The sequence below is a fragment of the Anolis carolinensis genome, chromosome 2 (assembly GCF_035594765.1).
Source record: "Anolis carolinensis isolate JA03-04 chromosome 2, rAnoCar3.1.pri, whole genome shotgun sequence".
Lineage (NCBI taxonomy): Eukaryota > Metazoa > Chordata > Lepidosauria > Squamata > Dactyloidae > Anolis > Anolis carolinensis.
The window spans coordinates 49,350,898-49,367,884 of record NC_085842.1 but is presented as its reverse complement, the minus strand read 5'-3'; the positions used below and the strand labels follow the sequence as shown (position 1 = coordinate 49,367,884).

General features: G+C 37.8%; 1 protein-coding gene across 2 annotated transcripts in view; it reads left to right on the top strand.

Annotated features, from left to right (window-relative positions):
• Positions 1-16,987, top strand: part of cntn3 (contactin 3) — a 286,640-nt gene that overhangs the window by 193,949 nt on the left and 75,704 nt on the right. For both annotated transcript variants that reach the window (XM_008105362.3, XM_062973823.1), the window contains one exon: positions 8,389-8,525. In XM_008105362.3, the coding sequence (XP_008103569.2) occupies positions 8,389-8,525 (137 nt within the window). The remainder of the gene's footprint in view (positions 1-8,388; positions 8,526-16,987) is intronic.

The following is a 16,987-nucleotide window of genomic DNA, read 5'->3' as shown; positions in this document are numbered from 1 at the left end:
AAATTAGATCAGATATAAAACCTTTCCAGGCCACAGCCACCATAAATGTGCTGATACAAAATTACGTCACCATTACAATTCCCAATATTTTGTAAGAAAAGTATTTGATTCTATCATACTTTCCACTGGTTTTCTGTCATCTCACCTGATGACCTTCTTCATCACTTATGATTGCATTCTAAAACATACACATTTGAGATAAACAATGAAAGATTGTCCTCAACCTTGATTGGCATTAAATGGATAAAGATAGATTATATATATCTCATTAACATAATAGTCAGTATACAAATAGAGAGAGATTCAAATCCTTGCTTAACTCCTTCACTTCTCAGTCTTTGATCTTTGATCTTTTCCTCCTTGACTGTGAAACAATGAGATTTTTTTAAAAAAAGAGAGAGATAAGAGAGCTTTGAATTTGTGAGAATGATATCTATGCAAATTGTTTAAATTCATGTTTTATTGCATTATTTCTGTCTTGTTTCATTGACCTTACATATCAGAAGCATTGGATGGATTATTTGGATTTTATTGATCAAGCAGTCCTTGTGTGCTTAGCACATATTATGCTGCACTTCACAAAGAAAGAAAATACACAACGCATGGAGGCATTTTGTGCAAATGGCACTATTTCAGGGATTGACAAACTGTCACCAGGCTGCCTTGATGTGTTGAGATAGTTGTCTCATTAAGAACAAATTGTCTGTCTAAATTTCCCTAGTTGGGCCATAACAAAAGTTGGGATGCTAATTTCATTCTCAAAGGAAGCACAGAGTATTTTAGCCTCTTCCTGCTGCAAGAAAATATTGAAAAACTGTGCCATTTTCAAAGTCTGGCTGAAGTCTGATAATTATTCTATGCAAATCACATGGGGTATTTTTGCACTGCACTAAATTTTTTTTGCACACAAAATAGGAGGTTTTTTGCATTGAAAATACCATTTTGTATACAAATCACATTTCTGCACTTGTGGAGTGTGCACAAAATTTGCAGATTGCCCCCAGCAGGAAGCAGCATTTTTTGTGCAGAAAATAATATTTCTATGCAAAAAAGGGAATTTTACAAATAATAAGTCTAAAACATTAGATTCTCATCCGTGTTTTCTGACACTTGAGAAACAGTTCTTCGTCATTATTTGAATATTTTCAAATATTTTTATTCTGAAATGGAACTGGGTCCCAGGAAAAATCAAAGCAAAAAATAAATACAACACACGCATATGTATCTATAGCTAAATACTGTGCAACACAGGTGCTGATTATCTAACATTTCATGATTTCTATGTCCAGTGTGATTTTTCATTTATAAAATAAATAATAGACTCTCCATGAACTGGCTAAGGCTATAATATCACACATGCACAAATAAATCACTCCAAGAAACTTTATTTCTATATACAGATTTGTGGATGCAAGTAGGCATACGTTTGGATGCTAAATCAATCTCCTTATTGATATGCCAGACATGTAGCTTTCTCATACGTTGAAGAAATGCTGAGTTTATCTCACTGGCCCTCCTCTTTAATCCATATCACAGGATTAGCCAGTTTTATTTAATCCTTTACTGCTTTGACATTTGCTTGGGTGATGTATTAGAATACCAACCTGTTTATAGTCAGAAAATGTATACTTATAATTAGGTTTCCCAATCTCTGTGCACCCTGGGAGATTTTTTAAATACTTTTCCATAATTGAAGATATTGCCTTATGAATTAAAATATTAACTTGTCATATTGTAAGGTATCTCAGCTTAGAAATCTTTTCAGTAAGCTCAAACATTTGCAAATTCATCTTCTAGCATAATAGTAGTGCCAACTTTTCCAAACTTTTGGTTAGAAGCTATTACAGGAAGTAAGACTAGTCATATTGAAGGCCTTCAGATGCCACATGTATCCTACGATTCACTAAAACATTGATTCTGGGTTGTGTTCTTTGTTCTTTACTGAAAATAATTTCCAGTGATCAAATTCACAAAATCTAAAATGTTACAATATAAACTTGAAAAGCCTTTAGTGGTAGCACAGATCTCAGTAGTACACATCCTAATTTTTTCAGTTTAAATTATACCAACCACATCCTTAATTGAAAGAAATTTTTAAAAAATGCTTAAAACCTCCAGTTCAGTGATGGCCGTTAATACAAAAAAAATTAAAATTTTGCATAAATAGATACATCTAAAATGCATCAGGGAATAGATGTGGAGCTTTCCACCATCAAGCCACTATAACTACAATTTTTAGAGTACTAATTGGTTACGAAGTATGAATATATACACACACATATCCCTTTCCCATCACCATGCTCCACTTTAACATGTCATTATCATCATCCTTTGGAGGTTGATTTAGGAAAGCAACTAAGCAAAAGGTTAACTTTTAGTATGTTTTTAATTGTCTTCCATTCCATAGGGCCGTACAGTTAACCATATATTGAAATGTTTTATTGACTTGGTGTTATGACTGCTCAATTTCAAATTACATGAGACCATTGATAATTAGCCTTATTTTCTTGTTATTGCAAAATGCTATGCACATACCCATGCCAATTCACTAGTGTTATCTTTTCAATATAGGCTGGAAACTATTTCAATGAGAATTCAGAAATATTAATTAAAATAGAAATTCTAAAAATATTTCTTCTTGTGTCCTTTGCACTTTCACCAAGATCAAACCAATCATTTTTAATGATTGCTCTCCAGACCCTCAGATACCAAATCAGTAATAGTTTTTTTCCCCTTTCATTTTAACATGTTTAAAAATATGGCATTCACTGCTTCTCATTCCTCTTCATTTTGTGTAATCAAATAACTATACATTAAAAATTAGTTGGATGAGGAGGATTTTTCTGTTTGAGGAGCTAACAGTGTTTGGAAAAGTTGTTGTTGTTACTGGCCATACTAGCTGGAGGATACTGGGAACGGATTCAGAGGAATAGTGGTGTGAACTCTATCATATACTTTTTAAAAGCACTGAATCACCATGGAAGATTCCTGTCATATACATCTTATCAAGGACTAACAGGTTATTAATTCTGTCTGGCTCTTTGAATTAATGAACTGCTTGCAAACACAAAACAGAAGGAAAACAAGCTAAAAGAATCCTTCTAAGCTAATTTTTCATATTACCATAAAATCTGACTGATGCCTATCTTGGTTTGTCTGCAAATATTTCCATATGTGAACCAGTAGTTCTTGGCTGAGCAGCAGCCCATGTTACCCAGTTCAGGATCTAGGTGCTTCTCCCAGTTCATTGCCCTTTCCTGATTCCAGCTCTGTCTCTGCTCTTATGCTCCTTGGTATAAATGGGCTATTTCCTGCTTAACAATATATTTGCATTGAATATGTCCCTCAGATTACCTACATAATCTCACAGTTTCACTTTGTACTGTTAAAACGTTCATCTTGACACTCCAGCAAATGACTCATGGCTCAGTTCCAGTTCCATAGTCTTAGTAATGGTAAAAGTACTAGTGGCATCCAAGTACTCACTAATTGTGTCCTCCAGCAGGTAATTTTGGAAAACTAAAAACACAACACCCATATTTTTAGAAGCTGAAGGAGATACAAGGAGCATCATATCATGCAGCATCAGGCATACCAACTGCAGCACTTTGAAGACTTAAAACATAGTGCTCAGATTCCCATGCTGAAAATCTCCACATGGGAGATTAAGCATGGGAGAAAGAATATTCACTTGTATAAATATATTAGTTACAGTCATTTCTATCCCTTCATAGTTCCATGTATAAAGTTACTACTGTGTAATATGTTGAAACAGTGCTATAAAGTCATCCAGATACTGGAGTTCATAAATATTAAGTGCTCTTTTTTTACAAGACAGAGCTAGCTACCCACACAAAATATTTTCTTCCCCAAAGCATTAATTGCAAGTGTATAAATGTCATATTTCATCACCTTGAAGCATAATTGCAATGTTTTAATGGTTTGTTTTACTCTTAGGGATGTGATGGAAGAGATGTAGTTAATCTTTACCTACTAGAGAATTCCCAAGTAATATAGTTAATAGGACAAGGAAAGAATATGTAAATTCTTTACTGACCTGTGAGGTATATTCTTCTGCTGGTTGCTACTATTAGAACTAGAAGCTGACACAGAGAAAGAAATTATGGGATCAAAAAGGTGCATGATTAACATTAATGTTGAATCAAGGACACCCTAGACTGGACCAGGGCAGTCAAATGCAGGCAGGGGTTTTCTATATTCTCCAACATTCAAGAAATTAGCTAATCAGAAAGGAGTTGTGAGAATTATAGCAATTTACCTAAGCAGTCCTATGTGTGAGCTATGGAATTATGACTACTGTGCAAGACTACTAAATCTTTTGTATGCATAGAACAAAATGCTACACTAGCAAGAAAAAATCTGCTGGTATAGTAAAATTTTAACTAGGGAGAGGCTACAACCTTCAGGGCTCTAACAACTCCAAGTTGAGGGGGGGGACCCTAGGATGTGGCAGAAAGGGAAAAACATCATTCAGAAAGGCTCAGTCAAGATTTGCTCAGTATTTCATTTTATTCCCCATAAAAGTAAAATATTCGTCCCACAAAAGAACTGGCATAACTTTAAACAATTCCTTTCTAACACTCAAGAGTCTCAAATAATCAACCTTCATTCAAGGCACAAAGGAGAATAAGATTAGACCCAAGATGCTATTACAGTCTGGCAGAGTGGAAATCACTGTCAATATTGTAATGAAAATCGCTGGTGTTCCTGCAGCAACTCTTGTTTGGAAAAGGCAGTTTCCTCTGTGCGCTGAAATCCTGGATGCATAGGTGGTGAAAATGTCAATGCTGTTCATGGAAATAATTTGAATCCAAATGAACCTGGACTAAGCCTGTACCCAAAGCATAGTAAACTTTGGGGTCACTAAGGGCCATAGCACTTAGAGAATACATTTCAAGCCAAGAGGAAGAGGGAATCAAAATATCAAAATACACCCTGGTTTAAATTATTGGCTACCCAAGAGAAAAGGGTGTGAAAGACAAAACAATGCCCAGGGCTAATGCAAAGTGTACGTGTTTCTACTGACTTGCCAAAAGACCCTTTGGTTGAATAGTTGGCTAGAGATTTGTCCTAGGTTATGCCTCTCAGAGCCAACAATTTCATTTATCTTATTTTATACAAAGATTTGTATGATCCCCTTCTAATTATGCATTACTGAGGGTGTAAAAAACAAAACAAAAATAAAATACCACAAATATTCTAACCATATAATTAAAAAAGCAAACACAAATGCAATGGATAAAATGGAAAATTTTAGACTTTTTTTTTTAAAGGCTGCTTGCATAGAAACACTTCTTATGCTGAAACATTGTGAAAGAAGGAGCCAATTGAGGATGAATCATGGCAGTTAAAGGGATGTCAAACTGTCTTCATTGTAGACATGCCCTAAGCTTCATAGAGTAAATAACAGTTTAGATATTTAATCATAATTTAGTTACAAAAAGTCGCATTCACATTAGCCAAGACTGCCTTCATGTCAACTTAGATGGCTTCTCCATCAGATGTTATACCACAGAGACTATTTTGAAAGGAAGTGGTTCTTATGTTATTTATTCCTGCCCCTTTTAAGACTTAAAATGCCATTGCCAACACTTTGAATCAGGTAAACTAATTCATTAAGTTCAAACTGCTGGGGAAGACCCTTATAATCACAAATGATTTAGATCAAGAATGATGATGATGATGATGATGATGATGATGATGATGATGATGATGATGATGATGATTTCTTACCCACCTCTCCTCGTGGCTCAAAGCAGTTTACAACATCACTAAAAATACACAATCATCTGAAATATTCTACAAAATGCACACATTAAAACATATTTCTACAAAATACATATTAAAATGCACAGAACAAAGATTAAACCTAAGGCAAAAGTTTAAAAATCGTAATTAAAACTGGTTGGGTAGGCCTGCTAGAAGAGATAGGTCTTTAAATGGTTTTTTTAAATTCCAGCAGCTCATTTAGCTGTCAAAGCTCTTCTAGCAGATCATTCCACGGTCTTGGGCCACAAATGAAAAGGTCATCTAGGTGACAGTTGCCAGCCAATTTCTGGAAGGCTGATGTAACCACCGCCAGAAGACCTAAGTGTTCAGGGCAGATTGTACCAGAAAAGGCCGTCCTGTAGGTAACCTGGACCCAAATCAAGTAGGGCTTACCAGTGCATATACTACCATCTTCAGGTCCTCCAAATCTAGGAAGGGATGCAGCTGGCATATCAGCTGAAGCTGATAGTAAGCAATCCTGACCATCACCATCTACCTGGACTGACATTTGGAGAGACGGATTTAGGAGTACTCCCAAGCTTCGAACACAGTATTTTAGGGGAAGTGTAACCCTATCCAGGACTGGTTGACATACCTCCATCCCCAGATTAGGATTCTTGGTGGCAAGCACCTCTGCTTTGTCCAGATTCAGTTTCAGTTTGTTTTTCCTCATCCAGCCCATTACCTCCGCCAAGCATTCATTCAGAGGAGACACATTATCCTTAGCTGAGGCTGTTTTTGAAAACATGGAGAAATATATTTAGGTCTCATCATACGGATAACACCCCGCCTCATGCCTACAGATGATCTCTCCCAGCAGTTTCATGTAAATATTAAAAATCATTGGGGATGGAATGTCACCTTGTGGGATGCCACATAAAAGTTCTTTTTGAGGAACAGTTATCCCCAAGCACCACTTTTTGGAACCTGTCTGACCGGAACCACTGCAGCATAGTGCCTCCAATTCCTAACCCACCCACCCTCACCCCCTGATGTTCTAGAAAATATTATAGTTAATGATATCAAAAGCCACAGAGAGATCTAAAAGCACCAACAGCAACATACACCCCTTGACAGTGTTAAGATGGAGATCATTCACTAACCATAGCCATCTCAATTCCGTATCCTGCTCTGAAGATTATTTGAAATGGGTCAAGGAAGTGAGTGTCATCCAAGACTTCTTAGAGCTGGAGAGCAACTTCCTTCTCAATCATCTTGCCCAAAACAGAAAGGTTTGACATACACTGGTCTGTAGTTATTAAGGTCCAGGTAATCCAGTGAGGGCTTTTTCAGCAGTTTTTTTTTTTTTTTTGGTGTGTGCGTCAAGAACGACTTGAGAAACTGCAAGTCGCTTCTGGTGTGAGAGAATTGGCCGTCTGTGAGGATGTTGCCCAGGGGACGCCCAGATGTTTTGATGTTTTTACCATCCTTATGGGAGGCTTCTCTCATGTCCGCACCTGGAGCTGGAGCTGATAGAGGGAGCTCATCCACACTCTCCCCGGGTGGGATTCGAACCTGGAAGCCTTCAGGTCAGCAACCCAACCTTCAAGTTACAAGGCTTTAATCCACTAAGCCAGCAAGGGTTCCTTTTTTCAGCAGTGTTCTAACTACTGCTTCTTTTAAACAGGGTGGAAAATTCACTTCCCCTTGATAATTTGTTGTATTTGAAATCTAATTGCATATCCTCCCTGGATGACCAGCCAAGAGGGACAGGGATCAAGAAAACAGGTTGTCTTCCTTACTTGCCACAACAGCTTGTCCACAACAACAGTACTCACCAAGTGAAACTGATCCAGTGTAGTCCCACTCACAGAATTGCTTGACACCTTGTTGTTAGCTTCTGCTCCAGTGACAGAATCTAAGTCAACCCTTATGTGAGACATTTTATCTTCAAAATGCTGTTTACGTGTTATCATGTCCAAACAGGACCATATCTTGGGATCATTTGACTGTCACAATATATTGATTCATGCCACCTATGCTTAGGTAACAAAGAGAAGAATGCTCAGTGATGTATAACAAGAATTGCCAGAGGTAATGTCACAATGGGGTTTCTGCTGGCTTTTCTTTCTGAGCATATCATTGTGGCCCCATTATTGAATGTGCAATATGATTTTTTTTATGTAGGCATGAGGCCTAAAATGATAGCTGACAGCATAGCAGGAAAAGAACATTGACTTTCTCATTTCTATTCTTTATAGTAGCACATTGTGTGTAGAACAAATTGTCAGAGTCTTCAGCCCATCCTCTGCTAGAATGACTTAAAAGTATCCCAAGCTTGATAAATTGAAGAGGCAAGACATTATTGTGGAAGTTGAGAATTCATAGCTGCTCGCTCTTTTTATAGAATCTTTCCTCTTCACCGCTTATGTATAAGCGAGCCATGACATCAAAATTAGCACCTACCCACCCACCATAACACTACTCGTGTGAATACAATGTAACTTTAATGTATCATTTAAGGAACAGCTTTGTGCCCAGTACATTTTTTTACATTTACAGTCAATTACTCTGCTAACTTGTTTTAGTCTTTTCTAGCATGAAAACAAGTATTACCTTTTTTCAAGGCCTTTGTTTTCTTTTTGTTTTATTTCAAAGCAAAACCTCACTGGGTTCAATTGATAAAGGATTTTGAAGCCGCAGTAGAAGACAACCTATACTGGGAATGCAGGGCAAGTGGCAAACCGAAGCCATCGTACAGGTGGCTGAAAAATGGAGACCCTCTAACAATAGAGGTAATGGGGGTTTTGTTGTTGTTGTTGCACTTGGGTGATTGTTTTCATTATAAAACCCTCTCTGAAGTTTCCAGCCTGCTTCTCATACAAGACTACTCCTTTCTCTCTACATGTCCCCCTTAATCTGTTCCAGAGTTACCTCACTCTTCCAAAGCAGATCTCAACATTCACAGAGCTCCCCAAGTAGGATAATGAATCCATTCAATTGAGTGGTGGCTGATTGCTTCCATATTAGTGGAGTAATGAATCTATTTTGTTGAACCTTACCCTAAATCTAGACAAGAAACTATGCTAAAGAAATTTTATGGACAGAATCTGACACCATGGACTTCTCCTTTAAAATTCAGACTAAACTCCAGAGTCAATTTACTTGGAATATCCGAGAATCCAGAAGCTGTTAGAATCAGAAATATTTAACCTGCAGGCAATGCAGTTCAGTGGCTAGGATTCAGTATGCCTTTAGACCAGGAGTTGTGAAACTTGAGCCCATGGCTACAGGTGGCCTATAATACTTGGTGCAAATCCCAGGCCCCATCATATCCTTGAACTTAACAAAATGCCAAGTATGAAACATTAGTAAAGGCTATTTAGGGATGAGTAGTAAGAACAGTCTAAGGCCCCTTCTACACTGCCATATAATCCAGATTATCAAATCAGATAATCCACATTATCTGCTTTGAACTGGATTATATAAGTCTACATGGCCATATAATACAGTTCAAAGGAGATAATCTGGATGTTATCTGGTGTTGTAGATGGGGCCTAACTTCTCTTGGAAAGGAGCTCTAAAGCTTTCAGCCACTGAAAAGGCTTTCTTGGAAAGCTCTCAAAACAGAGGCAGACAGTCCTGGACCTGAGAGATATAGACCAGCGTTTGAATTGCTCCTTGTAGACAGTCACAGTTAATAATCTGCAACAATTATTTTTGACTATTGAAGTTTCAGAGCAAATTCAGTCCCCTGAATTCATTGACAATAATCCAAACGAGGTGTAACAAAGCATGTCTCTCTGTGGCCAGTTCCAACATCTCTAGGGCCCTTTTCACACTGCCATATAAAATCCAGATTATCTGCTTTGAACGGAATTATATGACAATGTAGACTCATATAATCCGGTTCAAATCAGACAATCTGGATTATCTGCTTTCATAACCTGGACTATATAGCTATGTAGAAGGGGCCTAGAAATGGCTTTAGCTATTTCATGAACCTTAATTATGCAAATACATCCTTGGTTAATGCTGAAATCCAAGTATCTATGCTTAGGTTTGAATATAATAGTCCCCCTAACTGGAAGTGTAACACCATCCAGCTCAGGCTGAATTTTTTAGATCTGTATTTTGACTGATCCAAATATCACCTTTATCATCATGGGCTATCATTCGTGGTTGAGAATAATTGTCTTCCATGGCAATAGGTACATAAGTGATAGTAGAAACCTATTATGGATCCACATGGTCTTACGCAGTGAAGACACAGATTTCCAGATGGAAGGCGGTCCCAGCAAGCATTTGCTTGATGCACCTTCCTCTTGGCAGATGTCTGCCTTTCATCATCTATTTGTGCCTCTTCCAAATCCATAGCACTGTTGGTAACAGCTGACCTCTTTCCTGCTACTGTCATTCCAACTCTATTGTATGCCTGTGAAACATGGACTATCTACAAATGTCACTTTCAACTTCTGGAATTATTCCATCAACTTTGCCTTCAAAAAATCCTTCAAATCTCTTGGGAAGACATGTGGACAAACATCAACATTCTGGAACTTCTTCCAGAATGTTGATGTTTGTCCACATGTCTTCCCAAGAGATTTGAAGGAATTCACCAGAATTGAAGCTATTATTGTTCCTCATCAATTTCATTGGACTAGCCACATTGTCTGAATGCCTGATCACTGTTTCTCAAAGCACTTAACTTTATTCTCAGCTCAAGAATGGAAATCAGAATGTTGATACACAGCAAAAGAGATGTAAAGATGAGCCTTACAAAGGTGGAATAAACACAGAGAACTGGGAAGCTCTGGAACTTGATCATTCTAACTGATCCAGAGAACTTCAGTCAAGTTTGCATTAAGTTTTAACTTCTTCACCCTCATCTGGTTCAAGACTGAAAACAGACCATGAGTGAGCTTTCTTGGACTGAAGTGGAAAGAAAACATAGAGTTGGGCATATCCACATATAAATACCTTGTGATTCCAACACTTAAGAAGGCTTAAGTAGACTGTTGCTTACGGTAACTCAGCCTATCTAATTAAACAACCTGTCATGAATTAGGTGTTCCAGTGGCCAGAAAGTGATAATGGAATGCCATATAGAATTCATCTGATAAGTGGCAACGACTTTCAGTCTCTATGCAGATGACACCCAACTCTACTACTCCTTTCCATCCAAAGTCAAGGAAGCTGTCCTGGTCCTACAGCAGTTTCTGTCATCAGTAATGGACTGGATGGGGTCAAACAATTTGAAATTTATTCCAGACAAGACAGATGTGCTTCTAGTAGTCTGGAAATAGTAATCAGCAAATAGGGATCCAGCATGTGCTGGATGGGGTTACACTCCCCTTGAAGCCACAAGAGCACAGCTTGGGGTTACTTCTGAAATTGGCATTGAACCTGGAAGCCCAGGTTTCTGCAGTGATCAGGAGTGCCTTTCACGTTTTAAACCTGAGTACCAACTGTGCTTTTTTCTTATGATGCCAGATCTGGGTATGATGGTACATGTCTTAGTTACATCCTTTTTGGATTACTATAATAGGCTCTACTTGGCGCTCCCTTTGAAGAGTATTCTGAAAATTTTGTTGGTCCAAACAGCTGTGGCCAAAGGGTTAATCAGGGCTGGCTACAGGGAGTTCACAACTCCCCCTATTACAACAGCTCCACTGGCTGCTGGTCTGTTTTCAGGCACAATTCAAAGCTCCATTCCTATAAAGCCCTTTATGGCCCAGGCCCAGGCTATTTAACACAATGTATCTCTCACTAAAAACATGTTAATGTTCTTAGATTCTCAGGAGAGGCCCTTATTCCAATCCCACCACATCCCAAGCATGGTTGGTGGAGAAATGAGAGTGGACCATCTTGGTGGCTGCTCCTCACCTGGAACTCTCTGCCAGCATGGCCCCATTTCTGCTGTCTTTCCAGCAGCAGGCTAAAGTCTTTCTATTCAATCAGGCTTTTAAAGAAGAACATTTAAAAGATTTAACCAGGTGGTGCTGAGTAGTGTTTATGTGTTATAATAGGTTTTTGAACTACTTTGAATTACTTTAAGTATTTATTTTAATAATACTGTTTTTCATTCTATTTTAAATTGTATATGTTTTGGGTTTTAAATTTTACATTGTATTGTTTTTAGCATTGTTAGCCACTTTGAGTCTCTTTTAAGACAGAAAAAGTGAGCTATAATAATAATAATAAAAACCCAGCCCTTGGTTTTTAGGCATGGAGAGCCAGACCAATTTCAGTATTATTTACATTCATAATGAAAGCAGTATATTAACAATTAGAAAAGTCATAGGCAAACAAAACAGCTTTTCCTTCTTTTAGACATTAGAGTAATGGTTCTCAACCTATGGGTCCCCAGGTGTTTTGGCCTACAACTCCTAGAAATCCCAACCAATTTACCAGCTGTTAGAATTTCTGGGAACTAAAGGCCAAAACATCTGGAGACCCACAGGTTGACAACCACTGCAAAGGGTAGTTGTGTATTTTCCGGGCTGTATGGCCATGTTCCAGAAGTATTCTCTCCTGATGTTTCACCCTATGGCAGGCATCCTCAGAGATGCCTGCAATCCCCTTGAATGTCTGTCTGTCTATATGACACACAATTAACCACATAACTTCAACTTAGCCAGATTTATACTATTATTTACCTACTTTCCTCCAATTTGCAGATTCAGTCATTTTATTTATTATTATTAGACTGACTCTAAAGGGCTGGCATCATTGGGACTTTCTGATGCTGTGCACTGCATTCTGTGAAATGCTGTTTAGGGCAGGGCCCTTTGCATTCTCTGCCAGAGGAGGCCCTGCCTTCCCAAACTACATTTCCAAGAATGCTGTGTTCTCAGTCTCTTGCACAGCTCTGTTAATCCCGCCACCAGCTGCCCCCTCCCACCTTTCCTGTATGCTTTTAATATCGATTCATATGAACAACTTTAACAAATTTGATACGTCTTACGTGAGTAAAAATATTTTTGCACACCCCTATTATTTTTGCCTTTTTGTAAAATTTGAAACCATATATAAAAGTTTACATTTGTTACTTGTGTTCTGTTGTTGTTGTTGTTGTTGTTGTTGTTGTCCAAATGTTTAAAATCAAAGTTAATTGGCATCAACACTCTTTTATACTACCATGTAGTATTAACAAAGACAAGAAATTTGTACATTTATTTATAAAGTGCTGGTGCTCTCAACTCATTATGAACTGTGAATTTTAAATACCATGATGGCATTTTCAGATGACTTCTTGGCTTGCATTCTGTCAGGAAAATATTTTTCAGTAGCATTTTTAGTGAATATATTTCCCTTCCATGCTGAGTTAGCATTTATTACTATCTGTTTGTTCCGTCATTTATCTATATCCCATAATGACAAATCCTATAGCTTTGAAGTGATTTTTGAAGTTCCCAAGTGAGAATGAAATAGATAAGACAAATGAACCTGCTCTGTAGTCAAGGCTAATGAATGTGCTCAAAGGCTTAGATATTGGAGAGAATGTTCCCCAGTCTGCCGGTTTGCTAACCTAAACTTCCAAATTTGTGAATAATGGCTTTGTTGTAACAGACAGACACAATGTCAATATCCCCCTGAAGTAACCCTAGCATTGGAATTTCAGAATATTCGACATGGGGAAATAAACACATGCCTTTTTAAGCTTTTGGGCAATTCGTTTACATTTCCAGATCTGTAACATACATATGTACACTCTTCTTGGGCCAGAATGTAGACTTTTCATTCTATTGATATTGTGTTATTGATAAAGAATCAAACATCGTGCACAAAACTCTAAAGATAGTCATCTGTTGAGGAATCCACATTATTGCTTTAAACTGGATTATATGAGTCTACACTACCATATAATCCACTCCAAAGCAGATAGCAGTGTAAAAGGGCCAAAGTCTAAATATCCCAAACAAACATTTGTAAAGAAAACTTACCCATTTACATTGGTATCTCTGCATAAAAACAGAGCCATATGTTTACATTTCTGAAAAGAGGTGTTTCTGTAATAACCTGGCTATCACGGGGATTATTAGATATGGTACTTATTGGGAACAGTATAGCCAGCAATTCTTAAAAACAGCTATGGGTGCAGTCTCTTAAAAGCATTTACAAGAAAGCAAACTGCTTTCTTTCTCCCTTCCCTTCTTCTTATAACTTTAAGGCATCTAACTCCCTCTTATCTGAATCCATTTTTATACTGTCTCAAACTCCAGTCATCTGTTCATCTCTGCCTATCAGAAGTAACTTTCACTGGTGTTTTGCTGCCAGCCAAATAGAGAACGGTTTTGACAGATCTTTTGTTATTAGCCAATTAGAGCTAAGTTTTACTGGTCTTTTGTTCATGGCTACTACTCATCCAAACAGAGAAGCTTTTCCTTAGTCTTTTCACAGGCCGCCTGAAAGATAAGACTTTAATTGGTCTTTGGAGACTGAGTACTTGCCACCAAGCATGATCTAGGTGGTTCTAGTAATTAGAAGAACCTAGTCAAATTTTCTATTTTTTGTCTCTCAGCTAGGCTCTCATTTTGTCCTATGTTTATAGGTAGGTGACCAAATACTCAGTAGTAGCTTCATTAAATAGTTATTTCTTTCTGATAGTTTTAACATTCACATCTTTACATTTTGTAAATATATCCAAAATTCAGTAGTGTATTCATCCTATAATAATTTGAAGCCAGTACAATATTAAAAGCAGATGCCAGATTTTTTTTAAAGTGTCCTTCTCTGAGAATTAAAATAACTAATCTTCAGCTTCAATAATATTTATATTTGTCATATTATTTGCAATATTTGTAGTGTAGAATTTCCTTCTAAACAAGGCCAGGCTGGGGCCCACCTTGCTATCATCCATCAGAAGGCTTTTTCCCCCATTAATTTTTCAGATTTCAAGGGTTTTTAATAGAGTACTTCTTATTTTTACTTATTTTAAACTGCTTTTTATCACTTTTAATGACATCTTGTAAGGTATATTTGTGTTATTGATAATTTAAATAGTAATCACATGTAAGTGTGATTTATTGTAATAATTGTATTGTTTTACTTTGTTTAATAATGTGTATTATGTTGTTATGTAATGTTTGTGTTTGCTTTTATGACTGTAAACCGCCCTGAGTCCCATCCGGGAGATAGGGCAGTATATAAAGTTTTATTATTATTATTATTATTATTATTATGAACAAACATTTTATGTGTTTTACTTAAAAATGTGTTTAACTAACTCAAGTCCCAGGTTTGGGGAAAAGGCTGACATATAAACAAAGATGGTAATGGTGATGATGATTGTAATGATTGTGATAATTGTAAAATAACAGTCTTTTGCTAATTGCAACAGTACATAATCTACATTTTATGTAAAGTTTTCTGTTTGGGATATAGCAGTTGCTATAGAGAGATCTCATGTACTGCTTCCACATAAAAGGTGGATATTAGGAAATCAGTGTGTTTGGAAAAAGGCTAAACTTAGTCTTCAGAGTTTGAAAATGCTTATTTTTGTAGTTTAGCTACAAAAACATCTCTGTCAATATAGCAATGCTGGCTGGGACATTCTAGGAATTATGGGTGTTGCAGTTTTGAATAATAACTACTGAGAGAAGGATGTTCCCTGATTATCTCATAGCCTGAGCATGTTCATACTGGGAGATACGATCTGCCAAATAGTCTGGTCCTGAGCCATATTATATGTCACAACCAGTACTCTAAAATGTGTCCAGAAAAAAACAGGCAGCCAGTAGAACTGTTAGGACAGGGGGGTTGTGGGCCCCAGGCAACCAACATCCATCAACAATCTGGCTGTAGCTCTTTGGACCAGCCTATGTTTCCAAGCACTTTTCAAAGGCAGCTGTACATAGAGTGTGTTACATTAATTCAAACAGAATATAACGAAGGCATGTACTACCATGGTCATATCTGACATTTCAAGGAATGGCCAGTTGGCGCACATATTTTAAATGTGTAAAGGCACTCCTGGTCACTTCAGTTCAGTGCTGAGTCCAGTCCACCTCTGAACCTGTGTGATCAGCCAGGAAGGACAAACATCTAGAGCACATTTGGTAGCTCTCACCTGTCCAAGGATCCTGTCCACATCCTCAGGTTGGACAAATTGAAAGGTATCCATCAATACTGGATAAGCAGGAAGCCAAGGTTACATCCACTAGAACTGTATCAACTACAACAGGCTTCTTCAACTTGTGGCCCTCCAGGTATTTGTGACTCCAACTCCCAGAATCCCTAAACTGCTTGTTCAATGGTCAGGAATTCTAGGAGCCAATGTCCAAAACAGCTGGAGGGCCACAGGTTGCTGAAGTACAGCATCCAAGTGAGCCCCCGCACAAGGCGCAGTGGGTTAAACCTTTGTGCTGGCAGGACTGATGACTTCAAGGTTGGGTTGCTGACCTAAAGGTTGCTGGTTCAAATCCAACCCAGGGAGAGAGTGGATGAGCTCCCTCTATCAGTTCCAGCTTCATATGGGGACATGAGAGAAGCCTCTCACAAGGATGGTATAAACATCAAGATACCCGGGCATCTCCTGGGCAATGTTCTTGCAGATGGCCAATTCCCTCACACCAGAAGCAACTTGCAGTTTCTCAAGTTGAGCCTAACACACACAAAAAAACATCCAAGTTGGAGCAAATCTGAGTGACTTTATTTGCAAAGCGCCATCAAACTCTTCACAGTGGACTGTTGAGCGGTCAGCATTTTCCGCTTGAGGACCAGTGTGTAATAATCCTCTAACAACTGAAAACAGCTCTGCTGGGCAGTTCTTTGCAGATGGAATGGTGGAAGCAAGAAATGATTTCTTTGCTGCCTACATTGACATCGAGTAGGTAGGCCACATCCAGCTTCAGAAGTTACGTTATCAAATTTATTTTGAGGAACCAGATGTAATTTTTCTCTCCCTGTGAAAATATTTTGTCGAAGTGCTGATGCTTTTAAGCAGCAAAATTAAAGTGAGATGATCCCAGGATTGTTAGATATAAACTACATTGACAATTAAATCTAACTCAATTTTCTCAGAATTTGAAATGGGATTTTCAAAGCTGGTGTTCTAGTTGGAGGCTTATATCTGCTGGATAGCAATTTAAGCTTGGTATCTTATAAACCCCATTATTATTACATTATACAGTTTGGCCAAAGCATGCCAAAAACTCCACAACTGACATAAGCATCAGTTAAGCTGTGTTTAAACTCTTGAGATTTAATAAAGGTATAGTGTATAGCTCTTCAAGCAAAATATCATCTGCTGTCT